Here is a 21,160-nt window from a genome sequence, read left to right on the forward strand (position 1 = left end):
GACTCAAATTCACCAAATATTTGCTAAGTACCTACAAGGTGCTAGGACTTAAGATTGCCCTCTCAGACTCTTCAACTATATGATCCTTTTCCCATCCGTACAGCAAGCGGAAAGGAGAATTCTATTTTCTCCATTTCATAGATAGGAAAACAGGTTCGAAGAAGAGAAAAGCCTTGCCCAAGGTCACACAGGCGAGTGAGCTGATGCTTCCTCCGCGAGTCTACATTCCTCTTCCAGACACATGGCTGCTTACTGACGATGACTTTGTTCATGTGTCTCATTAGAACCATCCACAGAGAGGCCTTGCTCATGACTCTTTCAACAACAGAGCAAAGGGCAAGAATACGGTGGAGCATGGCGGGATTCGGACCCAGGACGTGTGAAAAATAAAGGTGAGCTTAGAGGAATCTCTAAGGGAGTGAGGAGTGAGGCTAAAACTTAGAGGAGTGAGGCTAAAACAGGTGACTTTTGCCAACTAGGTTTTCCTTTCTGCTTCCCTATGCTCTACTTTTGTATAAGGTTGCCTTTTCTTTTTCTTTCTTTTCTTTTTTTTTTTTTTTTGTTTCTTTGTTTTTGTTTTTTGAGACAGAGTCTCCCTCCGTCACCCAGGGTGGAGTGCAGTGGCTCGAACTTGGCTCACAGCAACCTCTGCCCCTAGGTTCGAGCGATCCTCATTCCTCAGCCTCCCCAGTAGCTGGGATTACAGGCACCCACCACCATGCCGGGCTGTTTTTTTGTTTGTTTGTTTTTTGTTTTTTAGTAGAGATGTGGTTTTACTATGTTGGCCAGGCTGGTCTCAAACTCCTGGCCTCAAATGATCCACCTGCCACGGCCTCCCAGAGTGCTGGTGTTACAGGCATGAACCACTGCACCCAGCCAAGACTGCCTTTTCAATTCCAAGTATGCCAAGTAAAAAGGTCATGGTATAAGCAACAGAGAAAATCAGAACTAATGAGAGCAGAGGAAGAGCTTTTTGACAACGTCCTTAGGGTTCCCATAATTATTAGTACTTTTCTCTCCGCTTCTCTCCTTTGTGGTAATCAGATATAATTTGATTGCTAAATACTAAATGTCTTACTAAACAGATATTCTTTGAAATCTCTAATTTATTTATTTAATTTGCTTGGTCATTCATTTGTTGTACTTGGAGACGTCAACAAATACTAAACGCTCGTTGTGAAAGCTTCCTTTTAACAATTGATTATTTTCAGATGAAGAAAAAATATGTTTTCTGATTTAGTTACTTCATAAAGATAATTTCAAAAGTTAAGCACTCACTTAATCAAGACTTTAAAAAGCTTTTATTAAAACCAATTTTTTTTTTTGGATGGTCTGTTTTAATTACAGAAAGGGTATTTTTTTTTAGTTTTTGATCTCCTAGATGATGACTTAAATTCTCTCCTTGCTTTTAGAAAATGCCTTTAGGAAATCTGAGAGGAAAAACTGAAATGGACAGCAGAAGTCTAAGATCCAGAGGGAGCCATGGAACCTAATTATCAGCAAAGTGGGATCATGTGTAAAAATGTTCACAAAACCAGGTAGAGGAGGCAGAAAGTTACTGCTGAGACATGTATATATAGCCATAATGAGCAACCTATTTTTTCACTGGTAACAGCCAGAAGGCTTCTTCATTTTGTTTCTTTACCACAGTTGAGTTGGGATATTATTAACATAGGGCCATTTGGTCTGGAATTGGGAAGATTCATGCTGTTCCCAACAGCATTTCAGACCCCTCATGTATATAAACAAATTTGCTCACACTTACAAAGTTATCTTCTAGCAAACATACACATTCTGCTGGAACTGACTGTCAGATAGCTTCTTCCCAGTCTTCTCCAGGACTGAGCTCTGGCACCTCTTTCTCTGGACTCTGGGAAGTCTCCCCACAGAGCAGACTGGGGTAGCCGTTCTCACCACCCTGGAACTCTCTGGTTGTATCAGACGTTGTTCCTAGAGGGCAGGGCTGGCACACAGTGTCTCTCTAATAAAAATGCATTTAGAAATCTCTACAAATAATTTTTTAAAAAATTACTCAGTTGTGGTGGCGCACACCTGGGTCCCAGCTACTTGGGAGGCTGAGGCTGGAGGATTGCCTGAGCCCAGGAGGTCAAGGCTGCCGTGAGCCATGATTGTGCCACTGCATTCCAGCCTGGGTGACAGAGTGAGACTCTGTCTCAAAAAAAAGCAAAATTAAAATGATTATTTGTCATCTATGAATATCTTTCCTCTATGGCTCTTCAGGAGCCTTTTAAGGCCACATGTCAAATTCAGATTGTCTAGTTTCTTCTGTGTGGTTCCCCTGTCTCAGCTTTTCCAGAGCTAATTAGAGCTAATATGCAGTTTGACAATTTATGGATGGTAGGCTTTTATTTTTTTTTCTTTGAAATTTAAGGAAAAAATTTATTGAAGATTTGAAAAACAATCCCTAAAAGATTGACTTTTCCGGAAAACTAGCTACACAATGCATTGTGTCTGTCATGTTAAAATGTGCTTTAGACACAAATACAAAAACCGTGAAACAAGCCACCATTCTTCAACAATTTGAGCAAAGATAAAATGCCTAAGTAACAACAAGGATGACTCGCAAAGGATGGGCTCTTCAAGCATCATAAAAAAAAGTAGCACAAATAGATGAGTGTGTTCAGTTATATATACTGAATTGAACCATTGGCACTAGGAATCAGAGCATTTTGTCATACAGCATTAACACGTGGATCAGTCAGAACCAACCACTGCCACTCAGAGAGCCTACAGCTGGCTTGTGCCTCTTCCTTCCCGCACAGCTAAGAAAAAGGTACCATGACCTGGGTAAGTGAGTTTGGAAAGGTTGCTGACTTGTATTAGCAATCATTACAATGATGACAATGTCCATATTATACCTACCTGTTTACAACATTACCACATTTTCATGTATAACAAAGGGTGGGGTAGATGTAATCTGGTGCATGGGACTTTAAAACACCTGGGCTGAAAGTGAGGATATCTGGCTGCAAATTCTGGCTCAACTGCAAGTTTGGCTACTTTGAGAAAATCACCCTGCATAGCCTTAGTCTCCTCATCTGTAAAATGGGTACAATAATCCCCATCCTGCTTATCTTGTAGGCTTGTTATGAGGCTCAAGTGAGATACTTCCTAATCTTTTCAGCTTCATAGAAAAGGATAATTTTTGCTTAGCACCCTGGGGTGAATGCAGATGTTGTTGAGGCTGGAAGTGACCACTCCTGGATACTGGCTGTACAGCCCCACTATCCTTAGGGCCATGGGGATTACTATTTTTGCATGTCTGTACATCAGTTAGAAAATTCTGCTATATGAGAAGCCTTAAAATAAACCTCAGTGCATAGCTCTACATGCTCATTTTCATGTCTATTCTCCTGTTATTTGTATATAACCTCCCACTGGAGTGTGAAGAATCACATTCAGACATGTAGAATGCTGGAACCTAGACCTATGGCCATCAAGTGGCAGAACACAAATGAGATCCCAAGTTTTGTCACCCCCTATGTAGTCACCTGACACGCTGGCTGTGCTTTCAATCATGCCTTGACCTCAAGCTTTTGTTGTTTTGGAAAACAAAACAAAACAAATCACTCGACTACTCACCAAGGTGACAATTCAGAGAAATGGAACATTTTGTTGCCTTCAATGTACAGCCAGATGATTCAGTGCAGTAGGGAGGCTGGTAAAATTTATATCAATGAGCTGACAATTTTATGATTGTCCACCTCTAGGACCATGTCCATATATATATTCAAGCCTATATCTGTCTTCTATTCTGGCCATTAGACCTAACGATGGAGCTTCCCCATCTGTCAATGGGGATTACCATAGAAACTAGATTACACAGTTATAATGTTGTTGGGAAGAACACAATCAGTACAAACACAATACAGTTAAGGTATATAAGATGCTTAAAATACTTCTGGCAGACTCTAGAAGTTAAGCATTCTATCAGTATTAACTATGAGCATTATTATTATTATTATTACTATTTGAGATGGAATCTTGTTCTGTCACCCAGGCTTGAGTGCAATGGTGCAATCTCTGCTCACTGCAGCCTCCGCCTCCTGGGTTCAAGCGATTCTACTCCCTCAGCCTCCCGAGTAGCTGGGATTACAGGCGTATGACACCATGCCTAGCTATCTTTTGTTGTTATTTTTTGTTTTTAATAGAGATGGGGTTTAGCCATGTTGGCCAGGCTGGTCTCAAACTCCTAACCTCAAGTGATCTGCCCACCTTGGGCTCCCAAAGTACTGGGATTACAGGTGTGAGTCACTGTGCCCAGCCTATTATTATTATTTTTTGAAATGGAGTCTCGCTCTTTTGTCCAGGTTGGAGTACAGTGGCACAATCTCAGCTCACTGCAGCCTCCGCCTCCCGGGTTCAAGTTATTCTCATGCCTCAGGCTCCTGAGTAGCTGGGATTACAGGTGCGCACCGCCATACCCAGTTAATTTTTGTATTTTTAGTAGAGACGGGGTTTCACCATGTTGACCCAGACCGGTCTCAAACTCCCAGCTTCAAGCGATCTGCCCGCCTCAGCCTCCCAAAGTGCTGGGATTACAGGCATGAGCCACTGCACCCAGCCAACTATGAGTATTATTAATCAAAACTAATTCTACCCATCCGTTGTAGAGAAATACAAAGTTAAAAAATAATGACTCTGCTCTGGAGAATTCCTTCATAGTTAATGAAATATCATTAGACCCTTGCACTCAAAGAACAGCCACAGAGGCAGCATCGGGGAGATCTTAGAAATGCAGAGCCTCCAATCTACTCTGTTAGAATCCACATTTTAACAGGATCTCCCGGTGATCTGTGAGCACATTCAAGTTTGAGAAGTGCTGTATTGGAGTAGCCCAAGGTGTATGCAGAAATCCTGAGGTCACTTGTACTTTTGGTAGGAATCAATCATGCAAAAAGCAGGACTGACTCAGAAAGTCTGTTATGTCTTCTTGATGATTATTCAGCTGTAATCTGGACCTCAGAAAGCAGGTTGTGGGGTAGAAGATTGAGGCCACTGGTACCTCACCAGTTAGAAGGCAGTCTCATCAGAATAAAATGTAATGGATACATCAGATGCCCTCGTGGAACAAGTCTAAGATCCTGTAACTGTCCTGGCACATATGAGGGGGAGGAACAAAATGAAACCCAACACTTTTCTTTTTTTTTTTTTTTTTTAGATGTCATTCAGGTTGGAGTGCAGTGGCATGATCTTGGCTTACTACAACCTCTGGTTCCCAGGCTCAAGCAATCCTCCCACCTCAGCCTCCTAAGTAGCTGGGACCACAGGCTTGCGCCACCATGCCCAGCTAATTTTTCATACTTTTTGGTAAAGATCGGGTTCTGCCATGTTGCCCAGGCTCTCCTCGAACTCCTGAGCTCAGGCGATCCACCCACCTCGGCCTCCCAAAGGCTGAAATTACAGGCTTGAGTCACTGCACCTGGCCCACAACACTTTCAAAAGGAGGCAAGAGCATTAGAAAATCTGCAACAGATTTTTAAAAGGAATGTTAGGAGAGAACATAGGAAATGGTGCAAGTCACTTACATTAACCCAGGGATGCTCAAGGACTTGAACAGCAGAAAATCGCTGATCTACGTCGACCAACAGCATCATGGTAATGAGTTCCTGTGAAGGGGAACATTAGAGTCCAATTATCTGAAGTTAAGGTGAAACGCTGGATGTGTGCAAATGCAAGAATTCTCTTTTAGTTTCTAAAAGCATTTGTAAAAGCTCTAAATCTTAAATACATCAACTCCACTTACCTGTGGCTACTTATCACCTTCAAAAGTTACAAATGGTAAGCAGTTGGAATTATAAATACATAGCTTGTGGTTGAATAAAAATTAATATCAAAATCAATTTCATAAAAATGTTCGTAGAAAAGAAACAAATCATACAAGTTAAGGAATTAATATTCCTTTCTTTGTCTAGCATTTTGCACGTTAAAGACAAATTTATTAATTAGTTTAATATAGAAGTCACATTTAAAAAAACACTTTACTTAAAATTTCACTTTAGCAGCTGAAAGGAAAAATGAAATTCTCCCCCTAATTTCAAGACAGCATACTTAGGTTTGAAAGAAAGGAATGAGGAAAGACATAGAATTGCCAACAGCTAGGTGGCAAGATAGAGTTGATCCTTTAGTAGCTAAAGAACTCTAAAGAAATAGGTTAAAATTGCTTCAACAATTTCCAGACAAATCAATACAAACAAAAACGGAACTATTAAGAGGTAAACAATTTTATCATCCTGAAATTAATGGAACTTCCTTATGAGCTCAAATGGACTTGGACCAGGAATGCTCTACTTGGGTCTTAACGATGAGTATGCTATGCAAGTGTCCACTTTGGATTAGAAGTTCCCATGTCACAAAATGGTTAGATATGCGTTATCCAGTTCCTTACATACACAGGCTTTACAGTACCACTCGGGAAGCGGGTGATTTAATTTCATTGAAGGAGAGAATTCACTCAGCCTTCTTCATTCACTTTCTAACTGAGACCAGAACTCGTGAAAGCATCTGCTGTGTGTAATGCCCTTTGCAGGTGCTATGGAGGTATAGCAGATGGTCCTATTTGTCAGTAACTATGAGCCCTCAGGTCATGCAGTGATGGCATGGGGAGCTGGACAGGTTCCTGAAGAGCCCCCAGTCCTGCAGCTGTATCGCCCCATCTCCTTTAGCCTGTGCTTTTCTCTGACACTCCCTTTCTGGTAGGTTCCTGGACAGTGGAAGAAAATGAGAGACTTGCACCCAATATGCATCATTTTCTACACAAAGCGGTCGGGTCTGAGGAGTTGGTTTTTAAAGGGAACTCACACTCAGGACATGACAAAAGCAAAGGCATACACATTGAGCAATCAAAAGATAGTTATTTCTCAAGATAATTATTGAGAACATTTTTCTCAAATTTTCAAACATTTAAGTCAGCACTTGGAGACATAATACAAATTTTAAAAAGAGCAATGAAAAGGTTTTCCTTTTTCTCCTCAAGGTCTATAGACATCTCAATGTAAGATTTTTATAGCCTTCTTAGAGGTTGATTTATTATAAATATTATTTAATGTGGTAAAATATACATAAAATTTACTACTTTCACCATTTTTAAGTGCACAGTTCACTGACATTCAGTACATTCACATTGTTGTGCAACCATCACCTTCATCTGTGTTAAGGATTGATCTTTTAGTTTCATGGGATAAAAACCATGAATCTTGTGTTTTTCTCCCCCTCTGCCTGTAAATCCTGGCTATTATTCAAGGTTCAACTTAAATCATAGCTTCCCCATAAAGTCCTTCTTGATGATTTCAACCTACATTGAGGTTGAATTTTCTTCCCTCTGATTGATTAATTGATGGATTCATTCATATACTTGTTCATTTATTCAATATATATTGAGCACTAGTATACTGGTCATACTTTAGGCAGTGATGGTACAGCAATGGACAAAATAGATAAAAATCCCTGCCTTCACAGAATTTGCATTCTACTGGAGAGTCTGAAAATTGACTAGATAAAGAAGATATGCCTACCTATTTATATCTACCTTTTTTGGATAGAGAGATAGGTAGTTAGATGGTATACCAGATGGACACACAGGTGTAAGTGTTCTGAAGAAAAATAAAACAGACAAGTAGGATATAGCAAGTCAGGTAAGGTTTAAGAGATGCAATTGAGGCCGGGCGCGGTGGCTCAAGCCTGTAATCCCAGCACTTTGGGAGGCCGAGGCGGGCGGATCACGAGGTCAGGAGATCGAGACCATCCTGGCTAACATGGTGAAACCCCGTCTCTACTAAAAATACAAAAAACTAGCCGGGCGTGGTGGCGGGCGCCTGTAGTCCCAGCTACTCAGAGGCTGAGGCAGGAGAATGGCCTGAACCTGGGAGGCGGAGCTTGCAGTGAGCCGAGATCGTGCCACTGCACTCCAGCCTGGGTGACACAGCGTGAGACTCCGTCTCAAAAAAAAAAAAAAAAGAGATGCAATTGAACCAGGATGGTCTGGGAAGGCTTCACTGAGAAATTAAGTCAGTAAGTCAAGAGCTGAGAGAGGTGAAACCATAGGCCACATAGAAATCTGAGCTGGGCTCAAGCCTGGCACAGCAATGCCACTGGAATGGCCCCTGAGAGAGATGAAGGCAGCAGATGGAGACGCTTGATAAGTACTTGTTGGGATGTCTGGGGACAGATGACTTGATGACTGTAAGATCTTGGAAAACGTAGCAATCACAACTACAACGTATACAGGAAACATACTTATGATGTCATTAGTTTCTTTGCACACAATGATTTGGAATAAATAATTCTGTGAAGACACACAGGATATAGGGAAGAGGAAGGCACTGGAAACCTACCTTTGCAGAATCGGACACATTATCCCAGTATGGAGAAGGAAAGTCCACTTGCCCCATCAAAATCTGATCAAAAAGCACTTCCTGGTCATCACCACTTCTGTTTAGGTGAACGACAACAAGGAAAAACAGCACTAAGATATCAACTCAGTGTACGTCTTTTCAGTCTTAGGCGCTGGAGCCCTTGCTTTCCCCCATAAATGTGTAAAAATGTGTATTTTTAAACAATTGATAAATGTCAATGTGGAACTGCTTTGGTAAATTAAGAAAGAGTTTTTGGGCCGGGTGCGGCAGCTCACACCTGTATTCCCAGCATTTCTGGAGGCCGAGGCAGGTGGATTACTTGAGGTCAGGAGTTAAGGACCAGCCTGGCCAACATGATGAAACCCCACCTCCACTAAAAATACAAAAAGTAACTGGGTGTGGTGGCATGTGCCTGTGATTCCAGCTAATCAGGAGGCTGAGGCAGGAGAACTGCTTGAACCCAGGAGGCGGAGGCTGCAGTGAGCTGAGACTGCGCCACTGCACTCCAGACTGAGCAAAAGAGAGACTGTCTCAAAACCAAAGAAAAGAAAAAAAAAGAAAGAATGAGTTTTTAATGATATGGGGAAGAAATATGGAACGCATACAAATTAGCATGCACGATGTAACGGGAAAAAATAACAGGGATTGCAAGTAAAGTTCTTGTGCTCTTTTCCTGCCTCAGGCTCCTTTGTGCAAGAAGGGCTAATGGATCACTCAGAGAATAGAGAAGTGCTTTGTCGGCGCTGAATAAAAGATGGTTGCCCCTACCCACGGAATGGAGGGAAACCACACAGCAGGATATAAGTGATTACACCAGCTGCCCAGATGTCCACCTTGAGGCCGTATCTGGAAAAATAAGGGATGTTAGAGTTAGGAGAGTCAGGCGTGGACAAATTATGCAGCTTGGTAAAATCAATGACTTTCCTCCTCCAAGCCAAAAATAAAACCAAACAAAATAACAATCCCAGCAACAAACACTAAACTGAAACCCGCCACCTAAACAGAGTTCAAGAAAAAAGTTTAAAAAGTAATAATTTAAAAAAAGACCAAGGTGCAGGAATAAAAAATCAAAGGAAGGCATGGATGGACTTATATGTAAATATCACTAAATGAAGAGTGTCGGCAAAAAGGTTTATTATAGTAATAACAATTCTGAGATAAGGATGCACCCTTGAGATAAACTCCCTCACTTTAGGAATAATAATTATTTCTAGAAAGTCTTCCAATTTATAGAGCACTGACATACATGATCGTACTTGGTTTTCCTAGCAACTCTGTAGGTTGGACAAGGCGAGTATTGCTTATTGTACAGAAGAGAAAACAGGTTCAGACGAGTGAGTAATTTTGCTTAAAATCACACAGTTAGTGTCAGAGCTGATCCCCAATACGGTCTTCAAGACCCACCACTTCCTCCCAGCAGCAGGCAGAGTATGCCCCAGTAGAAAGTGTGGCTGTGCCCCAGGCAGCCCCACCTGAGGGAGGTCAGACAAGGCTATGGACGTGGGCTCCTACCTCATTCAAATTTGCCAAGTAGCAAAGTCCTCGCTCCCTCATATCTCACCTCAGGAATTTCCCTATTGGGATTCCCTTCTCATCTATTTGGTTTTTCTGCCCTTGTGGTCTATGGTACAACCAAAAACCAAACCAAAACAAAACAAAATCCCAAAAAACTATCTCCAACTGGTAACAGGGGAGAGCGCCACCTAGATTCCCAGCTGTGGACTGAAATTGCTAACGAGAAGAAAAAGTAGGGCTACCTCCCCTCGGCGCCCCCCCACCATTCCTTCTGCTTAAGGATGGCACTTCAGAGTCTGGTAAGAAATAGGGCTTCTTACCAAAGGAGTCTTTGACTCAGGCTGACCTGAGTTCAAATCCTGACTCAGCCACTAAAACTAATCATGAGCTTACACGGTATCTAACCCATTAGAGTATCAACTTACTGAAATGCAAAATGGGAATCGTACCATCTACTGGAAGAGTAACAAGTAAAGGAGTTTCAGGCCTGGCATATTGTGGGGCCTTAGTAAGGAATAGGCTACCCTGCCCTTCTCCCCACATTCATCTGATTCTGCACACAGAAACCAGGAAATTCCCAATAGTCCCTGATGCCTAAGGGTGTTTGTACTCCACAGAAAATCAATGGATCCCCAAGAGGTCCCAAATGGGACCTGGACTGGAGGATAAGGGCAGCGGAGAGAAATAACCGCAGGAGACTGTAATCACCGCACACGGCAGTGTCTGTTTCTTTTATCTCCAAATGAGAGTTAATTACCATCGCTGTGTGTTTCTGTTAGTCTGAACATTTTTTACTCTGGGGTTAATAACTTCTGTTCTACCTTTAACAAAGACCAAATGGAAGCCGTAAGATTGCAGTAATTGACAAAACAGATCGGGAAAACAGAGGAAACGGCTCCCACTGTAAATGTTGAAGAATAAAATAAATTTTAAAAAGAGTGAAAGAAACCTGATAGCTAATTATGTCTGGATAGGGCACAGCAGAGCTCTTTTTCCTGTTCTTGAAGCCGGCTACTTCTTTTGCAAGCACAGCACTTAAACATAAGAGAAGCATATACCCAGTCTCCGCAATGATTTCTGGAGCCACGTATGTGGGGGTGCCACAGACTGTGTACAGGGGGCCGTCTACAATGGTGGCCAGTCCAAAGTCACCCAGCTTCAGTGATTTGCTGCCATCTTGGTGCTCATATACCTAAAACAAAGGTAAAAAGCACAATTGTCTGAAAACCAAGAGCTCAAAAGTAATTTCTTGAAGAAATGAGGAACACTGTGTTTAAATTTAATGTATAGAAAGTAAAAAATAAATTAGGCAATTATGCAAGAATGGATATACATACAACATATCTTACTTCCTTTAGATTACTGCAAAATTGGAAACATGGTGGACACCTAGCAAATGGAAATTGGTTAAATAAATTATAGTACCTTCATACAACGAGAGGTTACATGACCTTACAATGGCGACGTGGGTTTATAGTTATTGAATTATGTTTGGGAAATGAACAGAGTAGTTTTCAGATTGGTTTTTATAAAATGTCCATTAAAGAAAAAAAAAGTACATACAAGAAAAAAAGAAAAAGTCTGAAAGAACACAGTGTGGCTGTATCTGTCTCTTGGTGGTAGGATTATAGGTTTTCTTAATCCTTTTGTTCATCTGTATTTGATATTGTCTATAATTAAAACTGATTTGCATAATAAAATGAAGTATAGAAAGTCACTAGTGCAGTGTCTTTGATTTGAAAACTTGCTGGGCATGTTGGCTCACTCCTGTAATCCCAACACTTTGGGAGGCCGAGGCGGGTGGATCACCTGAGGTCAGGAGTTCAAGACCAGACTGGCCAACATGGTGAAACCCTGTCTCTACTAAAAATACAAAAATTAGCTGGGCGTGGTGGTGGGCACCTGTAATCTCAGCTACTCGGGGGGCTGAGGCAAGAGAATCGCTTGAACCCGGGAGGCGGAGGTTGCAGTGAGCTGAGATTAAGCCATTGCACTCCAGCTTGGGCAACAAGAGCGAAACTCTGTCTGGACAAAACAAAAAAGAAACTTTAAAAATTAAATTCTTTAGTAACTGAATACAAAAAAAACTACACTTATAGAAAAATACCTTATTTTCAGTGCCCCGTATTTTCAACATGATCTATTTACATTTCTTAAATTAATAATTGAAAGAGATATTAACATTTCATTTCACCTGTGGCAATTTGGAAAGATTGATCAGGTGCAGAGTCAGCATCCTGTCCAGGTTTCCCTTATTAAGGCAGTAAAAATCTTCTCTCCTTCACCCAACAAATCAAGAAAAGGATGCAAGTGACTGTAGGCAAGTATTTTATACTCCTTTAATTCCAGCCACGATCAAAACAAACGGAGCTGCTCTAAAAAATATCCCAAATAACTTATTTTATTTTAAAGAAAAGATGAAAGGGCATTCAGAATCCTAATTCAGTGCCTTCTGTTGGAATGAATAAGATTAAGAAAAGAAAACCACAGTAAAAGGCTAGTAATTCCAGCAAGGGCAATCTTCCGGAGATGCCTCAAGGAAGCAGCCAAGTTTTCCATGTACATCAAAATACTTGATCCGGCAAGCCGAGGCTTGCATATTCTCCTGTTCTCACTCTGTGATCATCTGTTACTTGCTGCGGTAGTCTGAATCTCTTGCACAGCAAGGCACATCTCCACACATCAGGGGCACCGCTACTGTTCACACGCCATGTCTGCCTTCCTTTGGAAAAAGTAGATTCACTTTGCATTTCACTGCAACATAAAGTGCAGATGTTTGGCCAGCTAAGCTGCAATATCAGCAATGATCATTTGGATCCAACAGTTTTGGCAGAAGCAGGCAGTCAAATCCTCCTATCTGGAGAGACCGTGTCTTTTCTGAGCGAAAATATTCTTTTACATTTTCTCCCTACTCATAGCATGGAGTCTTATTCCCAGGAGTTGTTGATCAGGATCGAGTTTGGGCTGCCCTCTGGCAGGTATCTGAAGGCTTGTGAGGTCACCTGTGCTTGGGTTGTTAGGGCCAAAACAGCCATATGTCCCTCACAGATGTGGCTTTGTCCAGCTGTCATCTGGGATGGACATTTTCTTCCTTAGTTAAGGAAGCAGCTGTCCAGCTTTGGTCACTTAGAGTTAAGTTAAAAACTTTGAGGCATCACAGCTGCAAAACACAACATCGGCCCCAGCCTAACGGTTCTTAGGCAAAAAAAAAAAAAAAACCCTAAGTTGTAGTCTTACCATGTCAGCCATTCTGGTCATCCAAATGACAAGCAAATGTTTTTCATGAAAAGAAATCTGAGATGGAAACATCTAGTAGATGGTCTAGTTGATTTCCGAGGCAGAGCAGAACTGTTTACTTCCTTAATTCCATGTTGTTAACAATCACCTTTCTAGAATGCAAAATAATCTCTTGCTCTGATGTTCTGCTAGGTCCAAACATTCATTCAGTGTGCTTTGTGAGGTGATGCAGATTATGATTTACTCCACCCCCTTGATGCAGGAATTTTGTAGCTTTTTTCTTAAACACAGCATCTATATCATGTAACTGTATTCAAAAGTCTGACAAAAGCAGATGTTTGTGGATTCAGTCATAAGTCCCATTTTAGTTCTAAATATGACTTTGTACTTCTCCTACATGTAGGAAAAGTTTTCTTTTCGAACATCTACGTTTTAAAAGAAATTCCATCTAACATAAAGCCATAGACCAATTATATTTAATATGAATGAACAATATAGTTCAAAGTTTCAATAACTAAGAAAAAAATAACTAAAAATCTTCCTTAAAATAAAGAAAATAAGTACTAATAAAAAAGTATTATTAAAAGTAATGTAGGTCTACAAAAACCAAAACCATTAAAATACATAGAACCATAATTGTGATGTTTTTATTCCCTGTACAGCTGTCTTTTAATCACTTGCACAGTGCCCCCACCTTTTTTTTTTTTTTTTTTTTTTTTTGCTTTAAAAACCACATAGTAGGATTTTCGTGAACATAAAGAGGTTCAAGGGATGCTTAGGAGAGAAAATGAGAGTGTAAAGACAAAGGCCAATTCCACGTACCTGAAACCATATCTAGACACAAGTACATTTGAAATGCTGCAACAAAATGTTTTTGCAGGTGAATAAATGTCCAGTCCTCTAGTTTGGAATTCTGTTTAACTTACTGTCAGGCAGGGCAGGACACAAGGTCACTCTGGTTTTTTCTCTGTCAACACTTTGGGAGAAGGATGGAGAAGAATATACTTCAGTGTTTCTTCTCCAAAGGGAGAGCCCTTCCCTCAATGGTTTAAGAAGCCCTCTCACAATGGGAGCCCTTCATTAGCACCCGCTGCAGCCTAAGCTACGTGCATCCTTATCTCTCACCGAGCCACTTACAAAGGGGCATGACTGAGGCCATCTGAAAATGTAATTAAACATTTGTTAAAAAATCACAGATTGCTAAATACATCCATTTAAAGCCCGCACATGCGCACACACGCGCATACACACATATCCTCACAAAACCATCTCCAGAAAGTATTATTCCAAATGGCAGCCATAAATTCACTTTGAACTAAATTTTTAATTAAAAGTTAGAAATCAGAAAGGCTTCTAACAAGTTCACATTGAAAATGCCAAATCCTTGGCTTAGACTACTCTCTGGATTGACTTGTTACTTGGCGTTCCTCCTTATTCTGACCATCTTTCAGAAAGGGCATGAGCAGGCTGCAAGCACAGGCTTGGACAGACTGGTCCAGCTAGTGGAGCTCTGGTGTAAGAACTTTTTGCCATAACTGTGTTTTAAAGCCTCTATAAAACGTGACCCACACGTGAGGCAGAGTACATTAATTGTCAGTCAAGGAGTATTCACAACATGAGGTATGATTTAATGTTCATCCCTGGTCCTTTAAGTGCTATAGATGTTCCCCCGGATTTTAAACACCAAGGGGCTATTAAAGGGACAGGGATTAGTGCAAATCACCCAGTATGTAGTGCTTTCACTGTTTTAACTAAGCAATAAAACTGTGTAATTGTACAACACTAATTGAATGCAGCTACACATAATTGTGGGCTGCCATATGTATCCTATTACCATAAAGACTGTCAGTATTTTGTAAGCTACTCTTGTGATCACTGCAGATGGCTACAGTCAGAGAAGTTGTTCTCTAGGGTTTATTATATGGCTATAAAGACATCCTATGATTTGACAGACTAAACGTGTTAAATGGCAACAATTATGAAAAAGGTTCCAATTAAAAGCTGAAGGCATAACCAACCAAGAACGGATATAACGAAAGGTCAGGTATGTAGATTTTTGGGGCACACTGGTATTTTGCACAGCATTGTTTTTGAAAGAAGTGTTTTATTTTTTATTTATTTTTGTTTATTTGGGGTTTTGCATTAGCTGCAACTTACTGAATAGTAGATCTTTAGGCATATGTTTGATTTCCCTTGGATGGGAAACTGAGACCATTTGGAAAAGTTATTTGAAAAAATAAAACATTTAATATATAGTCATAAAATGCAGCCGGTGGCCACAAAATCATATGAAAACTCACAGATAACCTGAACCCAGTCAAAAGGTTTCTGAGATTCCCATCATATGGCACTAAAAGCTGACTAATATAACAGATGTGTTGGAACAAACATAATTCTCAATGTTTCCATGAATCCAAGGGTAACCCTGATGAAACATTGGCTAATGAATTATTAGTAACCACTGAAAACTATTTCACAGAGGAGCTCAGTAGGTACTAAAAATTATTTCACCAAATAGAATTGAACAAAAGTGGCATGAAATTGACAAAGCCATGAAAAAAGGTCAATTTACTTTTTAACATATATGGTATCCCTTTAAGAAGACATTGATTTTCCTCCAGCTACGGTATATGGCCTTTATGATACTTTCTGAGGAAAATGGATTTAATTTAAATCTTTAACCTTTAAGAAATGAAATATAACAACATTTAAGCAGGGAGTCATTTTGTAGAATTATGGCCCACATACTTTTGAATTAAATCTCCTGGAAAAACGTAATAAAAGAATGCTATACCTACATGTAAAATATTTATGAAATCAAAAATTAAATGAAATAATAAAAACAATGAATGTTGTGCAGATGTCAGAAAGGAGTAATTCAGAAGAGAGGTAATTAAAGGAAAAAGTAAAATTGGTCTTCAATATTACACTGGAGATATCTGGGAAGATGGAGAAGTGAACGGAAACTCCAGGAAACCTGATTCTCACCCTCAATTTAAAATAGTCATGAAACTATCTTAAAAGGAGTTATATGCAGCTGCAGCGAGATACACAAAACATGCACATTCCAGATTCTGTTAGGAGTTATACATCCCAGGATTTTGCCAAAACTGTGGGAACTCAATGCCATTGCAATTTTAAAAAATGTTATTACATTTCTGTCACACAATTATTATCCAATATATCATAGTAGGAAAATGATCACTATAAAGGAAAAGGAACTAAACTCACCCATAATCTTGACACTCATAAATAAACACTGTTCAGATTTGGGGACATGGACTTCCAAGGCTTTTTTCCTCTCTTTCCTATCCTTCTTTTTCTATTGAACAACATATCCTGAATGTTTTTCTGAAGTGAATCGCATATATCTATACAATTATTCTCAGTGGCTGCTGGATATTCCATTATATGGACGCACCATATTAGTAATCCCAACAGCTACTATTACCACTGTCATTTATTGCACACACAGGATATACCAGGTATTGTGATGAAGACTTCATGTGCATTTTGGCCCATTTGATCTTCACAACAGCCCTATTAATCTAGCACTTTTACTCATATTTTGCAGATGAGAAAATTGAGATTCGAAGATGTAAAATAATTTACCCAGTGTTACACAGCAAATAAGTGGCAGTGCTAGAACTTAAACTCAGATATGTCTGAGTCCAAGAGTCCAACCAGCATGTCCTAACACTGTTGGTGGTCTAACCACCATTGTGCCACTATTTAATTCATCAGTGCCCTGAGATAAGTTATCTCCATATATGCTGTTTGGGTTTTGTTGTTTTTTTTTCCCCCCCATACTGCAAAACCCTGACATGAACATCCGTCTGGATAGCTACATATCCAGTTTCTTCCTCTTAGGTTACATTTCTGGCAGTAGAATTACTTGGTCACGAGGCACACGTGTTATTGAAGGTTTCGGTTATATATTACCAAATTGACTCTCTGACAGGTTCCGTCAAGTGACTCTCCCACCAACACATATGAGATAACTGTTATCCTCTTAACTTTGCCATCATTGTATGCTATTTTAAATTTTTGCTAGTCTGATAAGGCTATGTCGTTTTAGAAAGAAATGAGTGTCATCTCTTAATGACAGCGAAAAGGAGCAGTGAAGTAGACAAACACAGACCCACCAAGGTGACACAAGGTGAAAGTCAATGTCTTCTTAAAGGAATATCTTTTCCTTCCTGTCCTCATCTCCCTGATGAAATCACAGGTCTTTGAACAAGAGCCCCCAGTAAACACTTAGTACAGTAACTGGCCAATTATGGTACTAAATAATGCTTTGGGAAAATGTTGTGTCTTCTATTTTCCCTCAACTTCCATGCAGATTCAGAGAGTTGAATTTTTTTTCTAAACACCCCCCCCAAAAAAAGGATCGTTCAATTTCTGCCTGGACACTTACAATGACAACAAGCTACCAGTAATAAAGGACAATTAAATTTCAAAGAAATTACATTATTAAAAAGTTTTTCTAAAGTTAACCCTAAATCTCTTGCCCACTAATATCTTCTCTTTAATTTTAGTTCCTTGCTGTCCAACACAGTACAAGAAAGTTATCCCATCTTCCATATGGCAGCCTTTCCTATATTTGATGAGAACCACCATGCCTCAAGTGGTGCATCCCTTCTCTGGGTCAACCCCAGGCCCAGACAGAATGTGTTCAAATTATTACCATAAGGGGTAACATGGTAAGCTGCACCAAGGACTCTCTTGACTCTTTCAGGGAAAGAAGTCTAAGGGCATATGAATATTTTTAGCAGCCTTGTCATACTGAGACTCACACTGAACGACAGCCTTCTCCAGGTCAACTAATAGCCTTTGGACCTGCAGTCAGGCCAAGTATTCCATTATTGTTTCTGTAATTGCCAATAACACAACTACACCAAAACTAACTTAGTCTCTAGGGATTTATGTCTATCTCTTGTTTAATCTCTTCTTACCAATTTTGAACCTTTATAGAGCCAAAAATATTTTTGGATCTCACTTCTGTCACTGGTATAATTCATTTTCATTTGTAGTCACTGATACTCATAAGTAGGGCAGTATTGGCATCGGACTCACACAAGATCACTGGCTCCCTTGCTCTGGGTAACCTCCAATCCATTAGTCAATACACTTTGAAGGCTCAAGTTCTGTGTTATTGTCCATGACCTCAGACCCATTCTCTCTGTGGACTCATCTTGTCCAACAGTGCAGTTAGCTATCCCATCACCAAATGGATTTATTTGAGGAATTAAGAGTCATGGGATTAAGGTGAAAGAAATATGTTATCTTGTGAGCATGGAATTGAAAACTAGGAAGAGCTGGAGCACAACCTGTCATCGTCACTTTGGTGGAACAGGAGTAGCTTATTGCTAGATATAATCCACTGCGTGAAAACAAGGACCATGAGTTGCACGTGTCATTTTGATGGGCAGCCGGGAGCAGGCACAAACACTTGAACACAGAGTTTCTAGACAAGGAGAGGCAGTTTTTCTCCTAGGGGCTCTTGGGGACTTTGGGAGGGAAAAGATTTTTGAACGTTTATATTTGAAGAAAATGACTATGCTTGTTTCTGGAACCTAATAAAAACTAGTGATGTGAGTTATAGTTTTGTTAGTAAAGATTTAATTTTCATAAGGAGGAGGCATCTGTGTACAAACTTTTGAAAGACCTGCCCAGGTCCCTGGAAGAAACAAGCTCCTAATGATGGTTTTTGTTGCTAAGGGTACAAGCTTGCCATCTAGTGGTGACTTGTGTAAACTGAAGGTATTAATTTTTTTTTTTTTTTTTTTAATCAAGCAAAAAGTTCCTTTAGTCATGAACTATCATGGCATACATACACACATACATATACACATACACACATCCACGCATACATACACAGTGGTCCCATGCCTAAGCCCATCTGGGGAAGCATCATGTTTTCTCCCACTGCTCAGTGAAGTTTATACGGAGGCCAGTGTGAGAACTCCGCCTAACAGGCCGGTTGGGACTGTTTTGGGCTTGCCAGGCGGCTCTGTCCTCTGTTTAAAGAAGTATCACTCATTCACTCACTCACTCACTCCGCTCATCCACTCTGACGTCCACCTGTCCATACAATTATTAAGTACCAGGCATGACAACAAGTGAAGCAACAAGAACCATATAAAATCATGGGCATGATCAATTTAGGGGGAAAAACTTTAGTTAAATACAATAATAAATCAATAAGGGGTATTTTTCACTGGGTCAGTACCTAGTTTTCACCTAAAATGTGGCTGGAAACATTCCTGAAAGTCAAATCACATTTTCTCATCAAAATACTTTAACCCGACCAAACACTAGAGTTAAATAAATCATTCATACAATCAATATAGATCCTTAAGGCCAAGCTACATTTTTATGCTGTTCTATAACAATTAAAAATAAAAAATGCTAAAAGTTCTATATACACAATTATATTGCATACAATGAAATCTATAGCTGAATTAGATAGGTATTAAAAATACTTTGCTAGTTATAACAAATATTAATCTAACACTTAGCTAACAGAAATCTTGTTGTAAGTCTTACAATTTAGAAGGGTTCTATAAGCCTTTTAATAAAGTAGTAAAACAAAGTATGCTGTGAAGTTTTTTTATATATTTGGTAAGTTTCCCTATCATAAGTAAACAGATTCCAAATCTTCACATTAACTTTATTATAACATTTTCCAAAAATAGTCTATAGCTTTACATTTTGCCATGAGGTGGCAAATCCATGCATGGGTGAATAGAAAAATTTCTAAAGCAATATTAAAAAAAGGGTTAAAAAGTGATTTTCACTACATACAACATTATTGTTAGGCCATTTTATTTTTAGGAATAATTTAATTTCATTTTTAATTACAAAGAAAGGGGAAATTTTAAAAAGGAAATTAATAGTTATGTGTTATCTCTTTATTTCATCAAATCCCCTTAAAGAAGGCTTGAAGGAGGTACCTTCCTCAAGGTCATAAGACCAGTCAGTGGAAGAGTGAACCACTTGGTTTTGAACTTTTGTCCATCTGACTATAAATCCTGGGTGTGTGAGGGTCTACCTTCTGTGATAGTTCTGTTATTTCCACAACTCTCCACTGAACGTGAAATCAACAGTCGTCTCCTGTGCCATTAGTGACGTCATCCTAGTTTTGTTAAACCAGGACAGAATAAGTTGTGTTAAGTTTTGCTAAACTTATTTGAACGATTTTATCCTGTAATAGATTTATCCCTACAAAATTCACCAACCCCTAATCCCTACAGGCAGAAATCACTGTAATGGATAATAAAATCTCTACAGTTTTTCATACAGATATTTTAAACCTATATTATAAATGACTGCAATTGCTTCTCTATATAGTTCAGCTTCTTAAATTAGAAGAGAAGAGAAAAAGAAAGGAGATAACTTTTTTTTCTTTTGTGGTAATTTAAAGTAAAATATGTTTGAATCAGCATAATACATTAGAAGTACCCTGTAAATTGTAATTTTAGTAAAAGTGCACTCCTATGTAATCACTTATGGCATTTACAGAAATAGATAACCCTTCAGCGAGGAGTAAGTGAACAATGGGTATACAAAACTGAGCAGCAAAATCAAAAAGGAAAGGAAATGAAACTTTAATTTTCCATCGCTGAAGTTTGGGAGCTTAGAGAAGTTTTTAAACAAAGGGCTAGTTGTAAGTCCGTTCCCATGAGACAATCCTACATAATTCAAGACACAGGAAAAATGAGTGCAGATGAGAGAAAATTGCTGCAGCTGATGGAGGCAACTATGCAGAAGAGAATGTTTAGGCTACTGTGGAGATGAGGAATTTAAGGTGCAATTAAGTCAGGGCTCAGTCACTTGACCTCGGCTGCCTTTTATTAGCCAGTAGCTACAAGATTACCAGCGTAATTGCAATGAACTAATTGTGTGCATATTTATTTCTTGAATGCCTATCTTTTCGGCTTCAGTGTCAACTTCATGAAGACGTGTGTCTCTCTTGTTCCCTGGCACAGTACCTGACACAGCAAGTACTCAGTACCTCTCCTTAACGCAGA

At 39.6% G+C, this 21,160-nt stretch overlaps 1 protein-coding gene across 5 annotated transcripts in view; it reads right to left on the minus strand.

Moving 5' to 3' along the window:
* The window catches only part of DCLK1 (doublecortin like kinase 1), a 353,771-nt gene that overhangs the window by 31,620 nt on the left and 300,991 nt on the right, over nucleotides 1-21,160 (minus strand). For all 5 annotated transcript variants that reach the window (XM_017951175.3, XM_009191765.4, XM_009191764.4 and 2 more), the window contains 4 exons: nucleotides 10,949-11,082; nucleotides 9,144-9,221; nucleotides 8,355-8,451; nucleotides 5,550-5,630 (listed from right to left, as the gene is read on the minus strand). In XM_017951175.3, coding sequence (XP_017806664.1) covers nucleotides 5,550-5,630; nucleotides 8,355-8,451; nucleotides 9,144-9,221; nucleotides 10,949-11,082 — 390 coding nt within the window. The remainder of the gene's footprint in view (nucleotides 1-5,549; nucleotides 5,631-8,354; nucleotides 8,452-9,143; nucleotides 9,222-10,948; nucleotides 11,083-21,160) is intronic.

Source organism: Papio anubis, chromosome 15 (assembly GCF_008728515.1).
Source record: "Papio anubis isolate 15944 chromosome 15, Panubis1.0, whole genome shotgun sequence".
NCBI classification, from domain to species: domain Eukaryota; kingdom Metazoa; phylum Chordata; class Mammalia; order Primates; family Cercopithecidae; genus Papio; species Papio anubis.